The sequence below is a fragment of the Astatotilapia calliptera genome, chromosome 11 (assembly GCF_964374335.1).
Source record: "Astatotilapia calliptera chromosome 11, fAstCal68.1, whole genome shotgun sequence".
Lineage (NCBI taxonomy): Eukaryota > Metazoa > Chordata > Actinopteri > Cichliformes > Cichlidae > Astatotilapia > Astatotilapia calliptera.
Genome location: NC_137432.1, coordinates 27,241,386 through 27,251,900, shown reverse-complemented (window position 1 = coordinate 27,251,900; position 10,515 = coordinate 27,241,386). Strand labels below are relative to the sequence as shown.

The 10,515-nt window shown below is 42.1% G+C and overlaps 1 protein-coding gene across 1 annotated transcript; it reads right to left on the bottom strand.

Annotated features, from left to right (window-relative positions):
- Positions 1–7,138: 7,138 nt before the first annotated feature.
- cited4b (Cbp/p300-interacting transactivator, with Glu/Asp-rich carboxy-terminal domain, 4b) lies at positions 7,139–9,986 on the bottom strand. The gene is made up of 2 exons (XM_026183666.2): positions 9,743–9,986; positions 7,139–8,797 (listed from the first exon to the last, which is right to left on the bottom strand). The coding sequence occupies exons 1-2, from the start codon at positions 9,746–9,748 to the stop codon at positions 8,030–8,032; spliced, it is 774 nt and encodes a 257-aa protein (XP_026039451.2). The 5' UTR covers positions 9,749–9,986; the 3' UTR covers positions 7,139–8,029.
- Between the last annotated feature and the right edge of the window lie 529 nt (positions 9,987–10,515).

The following is a 10,515-nucleotide window of genomic DNA, read 5'->3' as shown; positions in this document are numbered from 1 at the left end:
TTGCAAACTTTTACTAAACAAAAATGTTAGCAGATGTCAGTCTGTGGAAAAATTTACACCCTTGTAAATGTACCAGCATTTATAGCACACTGCACACTACAAGGTACACGCATACACTTCATCTGCCTCACAGCCACAACCAATTTGAATCCACCAATTACATGTAAACATATGTGTTTTGGCTGTGGGAAGTCCTGGTACCTGGAGGAAACCCCCAAATGCATAAGAACATGAAAACTTCAAAGAAAGACCCCAGCTGGGTTCAAGCCAGGAATCTCCTTGCTGTGAGTCAACAGCATTAACCACTGCACCATCCTGCTGCCTTGTCCGCTGTAGCAAGATTCCTTGCATAATATTCCACCAAATTCCAATTTTTTACTCTTCCATGCAAAACTCCCTTCTCTTGCAAGACGTTTGTTTTTGTTTTTTCATTCTTTCTTACATGCATTGTGTGTTTTGGATTTCCCAACAACATTTCAGTTGGATTCAAATCTGGGCTTTAATTAAGTCATTCCGTAAGCCTCCGTTTCTTCTTTTTTGAACCACTCTTGTAGATTTGTCAGTGTATTAAGGATCGTTATCTTGTTGTAAGGTCCACTTCCAACTTAAACTTTGGGACAGATGGCTTCACTCTTTGATATGATGCAAATTTCATAGTTGAATCAATGACTGCAAGCTGCCGAGTATTAGAGACTGTGGAGTAAACCAAAATCATAACTTTTCAATCGCCACGTTTCACAGTTGGCATGAGGAGCTTCTTCCAAAGAAGCTGTCTTTGGTCATTGCCAAACATGTCCTTTACTGTGGCCAAACAGCTAAATCTTTTGATTAGACTGTCCAGAGCACATTATTCCAGTAGGCCTGGTTTTTGCCAGTATGTTCACTGGCAAACCATGGCTTTGTTATACGGTTCTTTTTGGAAAGCAAAGGGTTTTTTTTCCTTCTTAGTTTGCCTTACATGCTGCTCAAATATGTGCATGTATTATTGATAGTACATGCATGGACTTCTACAGTTGCAAATGAAGATCTTGTGGCCGGGTTCTTGGAAACGTCTTTTAACGTCAAAATCTCTGCCGGTTGTTTGAGATCTATTTGGAGAAGATGTTCGTTCCGGAGAAATTACTTATTTCACAAAAATGTGGAAATCTTTTCAAATCCCTTACCAGAGTTACACACATCCACAACCATTTGTCTGAAGGCCCCAGAGAGCTCTTTAGATCTTGGCATGACAGTGCACCCTTCAATAGCTGAGAAAACATCAGACCCTCCATGTCAAAGGGTTTAAATAAGATAGCTTCCACCTGTCGACCCCAAAGGAGGATATATTCATTGGGAGTCAATCTGGAGCTCCCAATTTACAATTTGAAAGTGTAAAAAATATGTGTGCTTATTTTTTGCTTGTGAGTTTTTTCTTTGATGACTTTTTTGCAGACACGACTGTTTAGTTGTTTAAATATGCTGAAAAGCGTGGCACACATATTTTATTTTGTCCTGTGACTGCAAATCATTCTGCACAATTTAAGTCAAACATCAGTAACATTAACCAAAACACATTATGTTTTAGTGAAAGGTGACCTTAAAGACCATCCATCAATCCATTCATCTATCCATTTTTTTTCAACCTATTGTTCATTCTGTTTCTGGTAATTTTGCTGTCACTGTTCCTGTCAGACTGACTGGATTAATGGGCACGTGGGCACAAAATTACTTCTACCAAAGCAACACAGCAGAACACAGAAAAGTCTAACCACATCCTGCCAGTAAAGACAAGAAAGCAAATCACATAAGACTGAAAACAGTGACCAAACCCACCCTGGTAAGTGACATCAAGAAGGATAAAATACATTTCCATGTGCATGCAAGCATATGACACAGAGTCTGTGCTGTTTGTGTGTTATGCTCAGGCACATGTGACAGGCTCAGAGCTTGTGGCTGATGCTTGTGCTTGTCGGTGTGCTATACTAGCCAATATGTTGTGCGTGAAGCCAGCGCTATTTATAGAAATAACAGCTCCGTGTGCTGCATGTTGTGTTTATGAAGGCTGTGAAGTCAGTTTTCACTTTACTTCTTAACACTGCTGTGGGATTTTTTTTTTCAGGTGCCATTGTTGTTTTTCCTGTTAGGGCAGCAGGCAGAAGACTTTAAATATCATAGTGAATAACCAACATCTGTGGCTGCCTCTTTGGTATGACTTAAAGTGGTATTTGGGGAAACCCTGCAGTTGATGTTTACCAATAATGCCGTGCTGAGCTCCTCAGTACTCTTCTGTCATTGCTAACAGTCATACGCCACTGAGCAGTGAGAGAGTTTCGGTATGCATGAAAGGAAGTTTTGTGGGCTTGCAGATCAGTCATAACTGCGAGAACAAAAAAAAACGCTTTCTCAGATTTTTGCTTTGAGTGTCACGTTATGGCACAGATATGCCAACTTTTCTGTCGAACAAGCATGGCATGCTGCTCTTTGCAACAAAGTGTGGGCACAGCTGGAGAGAAACAAAACAAAAATAAGGTGCTCGGTCCACCACCTTCTCTCCATCTGATAGAAGAATTCCCAGCATGCATTTGGGCAGTCAGTTGAGGTGCTTTCAGTGAGGGTGAGGGTCCTGCTGTGCCTTCAAAGCCCTAAGACCTCAGTTCTAGAAGAATGTACTTGTATTTCTTTGATTCTTTTAACTCCTGGATATAACACCTCGGTTTCACACAACAATGCACAAATTCTGCAATATTAGACACTTCCATGTTTGACTGGTCGGTCTTACAATAGCATTTCTTGTGGATTATATAACAAGTTTATAATGGATAGAGAAGAAAATGGGTTCACACCTCAGACTCACAGGAAATATTTCCAAAATATATCCTTTTTTTGTTTACTGCCATCCATGTCTATGTACGGCCGGGGGTGGGGGTGGGTTGTGGCTTCAAGGTCGCTGACTTTCTTCTGTGGTAATACACTCTGAACCCTGTGATGGTGAAGATCCAAAGGCAAAATCTGTTTATCACCTTACTGATGAGCGCAAAGAAAGCACAAATGCACAACAGCATCGATACAGCAGTCGCCTAGGTGAAAATTAACACTTTATCAGAGGATTTCCCCCAGCAGGATAACACATGAGGGGATGGACAACAACTGTTCTGTTGCAGTAATTCCACCCACAGCCTATGGCTTGTTACTCGGCCTTTGGTAGCATGTGCTTGCCACTGTCAACAGATTAGCACACAGGCTTAAAGCCCTGTTCACAAAGACACTGTGTACAGAACTAGACTGCTTCCCTCTCATTCACCCATTCTATCATATGAATCTGCAACCCCCCTGGACTGGCCCAAATAATTTCCCAGTTGACACTAAACAGGTCAAATAAACCTGCAAATACAGAAGTTACTATATAACCCACTGATGATAAACAAATAGCAGCTTAAAACGTCGACGCTACGTCCCTATTATTAGAGCTCACTGTACAATATATCTAACAGTCTCATAAAGGGTTTGTTTCAGATGAGGGTACATAAGTGTCCCTGTGATCTTTCATTTCAGCGCCTTCTAAATGTTAGTACCTTAGAGTTTGAAACCTATAGCTGACTAACGTCTAATCTGTGCAGTTACCAGACAAACAACAACAAAAAATGAACAATGGAGTGCACAAAAATTTCAAGTTCTGCTTTGCGTTATGCACACTGACACATGAGTTAACTTTCTAACAAAATTGTGAAATAGCAACTGCTCAGTTTGGGTCAACTGTGTAAATCACACAACCCCTAAATATTTACCACCTTTAGACATTGTTGGGACACCTTGATGTGTTTGAGTCGGGTTTGGCTGAGAAGTGTCAGCTGCGCGCAGGAAAATAAATTATTTACACCCCCTCCTTTGACTTCAAAGGGCTGGCAAGCCATTCAACCCCAGATTTGGGGAGGTGGGGGTCGGAGGAGGAGTTGCTAGTCACTAGGCAACATCTGTCTCACCTGCCCCAACATGCCAGAATTAGATATTTATCTCTGAAGGATGTATGCACAGGGTACAAAAGGTACATATAGATGACAAATTAAAAGCGAATTTATCAACTCCTACACTGCGATGGCTCTTTTTTTGAAACATGGTTTGAATTTACTTTTTCACTTAGAAAGACAGGTCACTGCAAATTGTACACTGTGGCCTTTGCAGCTAGCGCATCTCAACTCAATTAAACGCCTGCGAGAGATGCTGGACTGACATGTTAGAAGCAGCTCTTCAACATCATCAAAATCACAAATGGGACAGCATTACACCAGTGAAATTTCAGAGACATGTACGATCAGTGTCACATACTGAATCAACGCCTTACTAGGACAATTTATGTTGCTTTTTTGCTTAAATGTATTACCCATCTGTTCTTTTAAAAGCTTTGTCAGTATGAGTCATGTAGAAAGCTGACTGGCTAGACTGTTGTGTCCAGAAAACAGTGTGACAATGTGATTTTCCTCCTCGTGTGGAAAACGGTTTTGTTGCTTTTTTATTGCGCAACAGCTAGCAGCTACCCTAAGATGGCCTTTTGCGTTGCAGTATCTATGGTATTTTGGCTGTGCCAAGGGAAGTACAGGGAAGGACAGTGCACAATGAAACTTCGTGTCAAGTGGCGACACAAGGTGACCGTTCAACTAGAAAATCAGGAACTTTGGCTTGAGCAACATGGCCACTGTATGAAGCCTGCCCTAAGGGAGCCGTTGTTTATTTACCCTCTGCCAGCACGCAGACACAATGTTAACACAAAGCATGCCAAACAACACCAAACTCTCGTTAAAGCAGGCAAGTTCAAGCATGTGCCCACCATCACACAGTATTCACAGAGACAGAACCAGTCTTCTTAGTGATTATAAATAACTCGTCCATTCATCTGGGAATCTCAGGTTAATATCCTGTTTTGTTTCTCTCAATGTGCATTTCAGCCATTTCTTCACATCTCTCGCACTGGTGGGAAAATTTTTATTTCAAAATTAAAACTGAAGAGGAAAAATGCTTTGCCATTGCTTTTACATTTTATGAATGTTTCTCACTACCCGCATTTGCACAAGTACTCCAACATAATCCGACAACACAGATGACGTTTTAAGGATCACAATGACCAGAGATGAGACATAAAACCTTTATCTTCCCATTGCTCCACACTGATACGTAGGTAGCCCTGTTAGCCTGTTTGATCAGGTTGTGTGCGGATGATGCGCACGTGCGTGCATGTGAAGACCTGGCCATGCGTGACAACAGCAAATGACCACCTATCCGTCACTGGCACTAGGGCCAAAGATTAACATGAGCTTAGGCTTGGCACCAGCTGGACCACAGCCTGGAAAGAGAAAACTAGACAGTACTTAATGCAGACATGGAGATCTGAAGAGAGGAACGTAAAGTATTTTGCATGATGTGTGGTTTTTTTTTTTAGTTTATTCCTTTTAACTGGAATCATAAAAGTTATGTGGGAAAATCCAGCTAAGAAATCCCCGAGAGCAAAAGCAAAAAACACGAAAAAAATCCCTCCACCTAATTTCTAATTGTAAACTCAAGAGATCCTTACAATTTCTCTCTCTCTTCTTATCTTTTGTCTCTTTCAATTTGCCTGTCTGCACGTCTTAGAATGTGGCTTTTGGTCTGTGACTTATATTGAGAAAACAGCAAGCTGCCACAGGAAGACTGTTGTGCTGAAGCAGTTGCTGTGGGTGGGCTGAAAACGAGAGAGCAAGAAAAACAGAAGTTAACAGTAAACGTCTCCGTGTGTCCCACCCTGCTTAGCCTGCGTCTAGACTGGCCTCCGTGAGGCAGGCGGCAGTCATAACAAGGGATTCAGAGAGCAAACAGGGCTGTTTTGCGTAGTTAGCCACTCGTCTATGGAGTTGCAATCAAGAAAAAAAAAAAACCCTCTGCATTTAATTGGGGCTGAACAAGAAGCTCGCAGTGCAACGTACAATTATGAGATATAAGAGGAGACAGTTCTGAGTTCTGACAGTGTGCCAACATGCCCCATGTGCCACACACACACCAGAAGACCATCTCACCAGATTGGCACTGGGCAAAAGGACCTGCAACCGTTACTAAGCACTGTGCCAAGGCTGTTGGCCTACTTATGAGCTGTTCTCATGTTAGTGTCAAGCCAAGAAAATCTACACATACACACATGCACCCTTAAGCAAGTCTTTGTTATTTAAAACATGCCCTGCATTTAGGCCAAGATATTTCAGCTTGGCCCATCCATTATACCATGCTTCAAATTGAGCTTGTTGGCCTTTAACACAATTGGACAACTGAACAGAGGTGGCTGTTTGAAGAGCTGCACCGACTTCAAAATTGAGCAATCAGCTAACACTATTTTTGCAACCATGCTCTCATTTCCCATCCTTGTTACTGATGATGCCACTAAAGATGCCTTTGTTGACAATGTGAAGAGCTAACTGTGGTGGTGACATTCCCAACATGACCTCAATCAAGCATTTTCATAGCCCGGAGGCACAAAACAATTCAACAAACTCAGACACCGCAGAGAATCTCTTTACCCTCATTTTTATAATGAATGCAATTATATTAGGAAAATTGTTTTACTCCTCCAACAGGCAGTGGCCCTGACTAGAGAGGGGCTGTTTTGAATTTGTTTGGTTACTGTTTACAGTCAATTGTCAGTTTCTTTGACCACCCTCTATGGACGGCACCATTTCTGAATTACAGTTTATGTGCATAAAGTCAGTTAAAACATGATCAAAAATAACTTAAGTACTCTACACAAAGAATAGAAAGAATTGGATTCAGCATTGTAAGCTGAATGCACACCACCCTATGACTGGATATGTTGTCAAACACCTTTAATGTCATCTAAACACTTATTTTACTTAATCACCAAGGGGAGAAAAATGCTCAATGTCATTGGTCATTGAAAGTCACTGCAGTTATCACCATGTCAATCATGGTCTTATCAGTGATACTTAGTTTTAGCTATGAAAAGGTAAATTAAACTGTAAACTCAGGAGATCTGGACCAGATATCCACCTCAAACTGCACAAATAATGTATTTTTTAAAACATTCCTTCTCAGATTTGAAAGAAAACCGAGGATTCACCCAGAGGTTAACCTAAGCACTGCCTGAGGGAAGAGCTATGCAATGAATGGAAAAGCAGGCCACACATCTATCCAGGCCATTTTTATTGATCCTTGAAACCCCTTTCACAAAGACCATCCCACCCCCCCATCTCGACCACAAAAAGGGGACAATATAAACAACCAATAAATAAGAATCTGCGTGATTAAGGCGGTTCTACATCTCCAATAGAACACAACAGTGTGGACATGTTGGAGTTATACAGCTTCATACAGTACAAGCAGTAGATTTTTCAGAACATCACATCTAAAAAAGGCAGCACTTCATGAAAAGTGAACCATTTTTAAGTTTGGATGAAACTCCCATTGTAATGAAACAACACTTTACTTCTGTAATTTAAAAAATAAAAACCCATGCTCTTTTAGATGACACTGGCATCAGAGCTTATTTCAAGACTATGCCACATAGAGTTGGGAAAAAAATAAAAATTGCAGAAAACTAATTTTATTTTCCGCCCCCAACCTACGTTCAGAAAAAGACCATTAAACCACTTCAATCCCAAAATGGAGAAGCTGGTTGTTCTTTATATCAGGTTTCTCAGATAGGAATAAATAAATACACTTTTTAAACTGGTAAACTGTCTTGGAGTCCAGGCTTGGGAGGCTACATAGTGTCATAGCATTGTTCAGAGTGGCTTTTAAGAACTTCAGCATTTCTTTATTACATTCATGTCCAGGAAATAGGAGAAGTGGGCCCTAAAGCCATCCACCCTCTGGCCACAAGTGCACAAGACGCATGCCCTGTGCATTCAACGCAAATACCCAGAGTTCTCCTTTGTGCACCCTGCACAGCATTGTGGTATAGTCGTACGGAGAGGTGCTCACAAAATAAAAAGTGAGGAAATGAACGCTCTTCGTCTGTTCTGAACAATTCTCACTCTTCTGTCTCCATTTTTGCGCAACTGCAAATAAGGTCCTCTCAGCAACTAACAGTGCTTGGCTGCTGTTTGCTGACAAAGTCCGAGATGAAATCAAATTCATTCTGGCCCAGGAAGAGTTCTGGCAGCTCCTGGACTCGGTCCAAGCCCAGCTCCATGACCAGTGAAGTCAGGACATCTTCGTCAATCATATCCGCATCCATGCCATTCAAGGCTAGTGCCGGGCTAGCCATGTGCTGCATGTTAGCCAGCTGAGCTGGGCTCATGCGGTACTGGGCTGTGGGCCCCATGTGGTTCCCACCCATAGGACCCAGCGGATGTCCATGGTACTGGGTGTTGAGTTTCTGCAGTTGCATGCTGGCCATTAGCTGCTGAGAAGTTAATCCTCCATTCATGAACTGTTGTTGCTGTTGCTGCTGCATATGCTGGGCCTGCTGTTGGTGCTGTTGCGGATGCATGTGGTGCTGCTGTTGCGGATGATGTTGTTGTTGTTGCTGCTGGGGCTGGCCATTATACATCATGTGACCAGAGGTCATTTGATGGTGACCCATCTGGGCCCCATTCAGCTGTCCATTCATGGGTCCAGCCACCATGCCCTGTCGCTGCCTCATGGCGGTCTCCATGTTGGCCTGAGTGCCACCATAGTGCATCATCTGGCCACTGGGCAGCACCCTCATGCCCTGCTGGTTGGCATGCTGCTGGGGTCCTGCCTGTAGGCCGCTATTCATACCCATCCTGTAACCGTGGAGACTGGCACCCGCTGAGTTGTGATTCATGGGCATCATCAGATGATCTGCCATGCCTCCTGTCTATGGACAGAGAGGAGACACTGTTAGAACAAAGTAAGGGGCAGGCAAGGTGTTTCAAAGCACTAAGAAAATTTAGGAGAACACCAAGCAATATGGAATGTGCAAAGCTAGCCACCCATTTAAACCAGTATCAAACTGGTTAAAACAACAACAGAAATAATGTCACCATGTTTTAGGTTTTACTTGGCTGTGTAGTCCAAACCGGAGTCTCTATATAAATACTGACTTCTTTTACAGTCACCACGCTCTTCACCTTCATTGAAAAGAAACAAAGATACACGCTTCCTTACAATGTCACGATTCCACCTCGAGTTAAACCACCGAAATCGATTCCGGTGGAATAAATAAATAAAAAATCTGCAAGGTTGTTTTGCCCACTGGCTAATACTGAGAGAAATACTGGTGTGTTTAGTCTTCCTAAAACCTGCTCTCTCTTTGTGCCAAGGAATGAACGCCCAGGTTGAAATTACAGGTTAACGTACACTGTTTGGGTACATTTTAAAGCCAGATAATTCATCCATGACGGGATCGGCAAAACAGAGGCAAAATGCGTGCATCGCGTAATGCACAGTTTAAAATCCTATATATGTTGCATGACAGCTGAGGCAGAAAAATCTGTTACATTTTACGCACGTAAGGTTGCAACAAAGAACACTGACATCATGCAACATCTCCCCAACAGCTGAATCACCATAATTCTAACAAGGTATAAAATTAAACAGAGGCTCCCGATTTCCACCAATTACGGCGATTCGTTTGTTTAAATGTTAGTCTCTGATAATATCCTCCACACTCTAGCCTAGTGTTATTCATTTTCGTAATCTCGACTTTGAAACAAGGGAATGCAAACAATGGAGCAGCAGCAGCAGCAGCAGCCCCCAAGACCACCACAGACTAAAACACCAATTTCCCCAACAAATAAATCCGATAAAAAAAATCACTTACCCGCATTCACTACGTTTCCACAAAGTTGCGCGACTTTTCTTCAGCTCCGGCTTTTTGAACAGTTTTCCTCTTGTAATCGTAGCTCCTCTGAATTACAGCGTGTATTCCACAGGGTTACGCTTCATGCTCAAGCGGGGACGGTGTGCACAAAGACTGCCGCATCAGATCTTGAAACGACTGCCTATTTTCTGGGTCAACTCAGGGATTATGTACATCTAAAAAGCTCAGAGGAAGGCAGTCGGGGAGAGGTGGAGCCTCGGTCCTGCCTCTTCTTTGTTCCTATTGGCCCTACTTAATATAATTGTGCATGGGCGTAGAAAAAAAGGGGGCAGTTGGAGAGTTGTGACACAGTAGCCAATTTAAATACCCTCCTCCCCACAGTTTCTTTTTGAAAGATTATTAAGTGTGCCTATGCGAAGGCACACTTATTACTATTGCTCGGATTTATTATTGTGTGGATGCTTTAAGCATCCACACTATTGAGTTCCTCTTGGGACTTCCGTACACTTTTTGGCACTTAACTACTTCCACAATTTTCAGCCGATTTTCACCGTTCAAATTTTAAAATATTCTGCTATTTCTGCTAATTCCTGCTATGTCTTTTGGTATTTTTCACTATTATACTTTTTAAAACATTAAGCTTAATTTGTCCCATTGAAATGAATGGGAAACTTCTGCAATTCTGCTAAAATTTGCTTGTTTCTGAAACTTAACTACTTCCTCATATTTTCACGTAGAACAACCATTCAAACTTTAAAATGTTCTCAAATTAT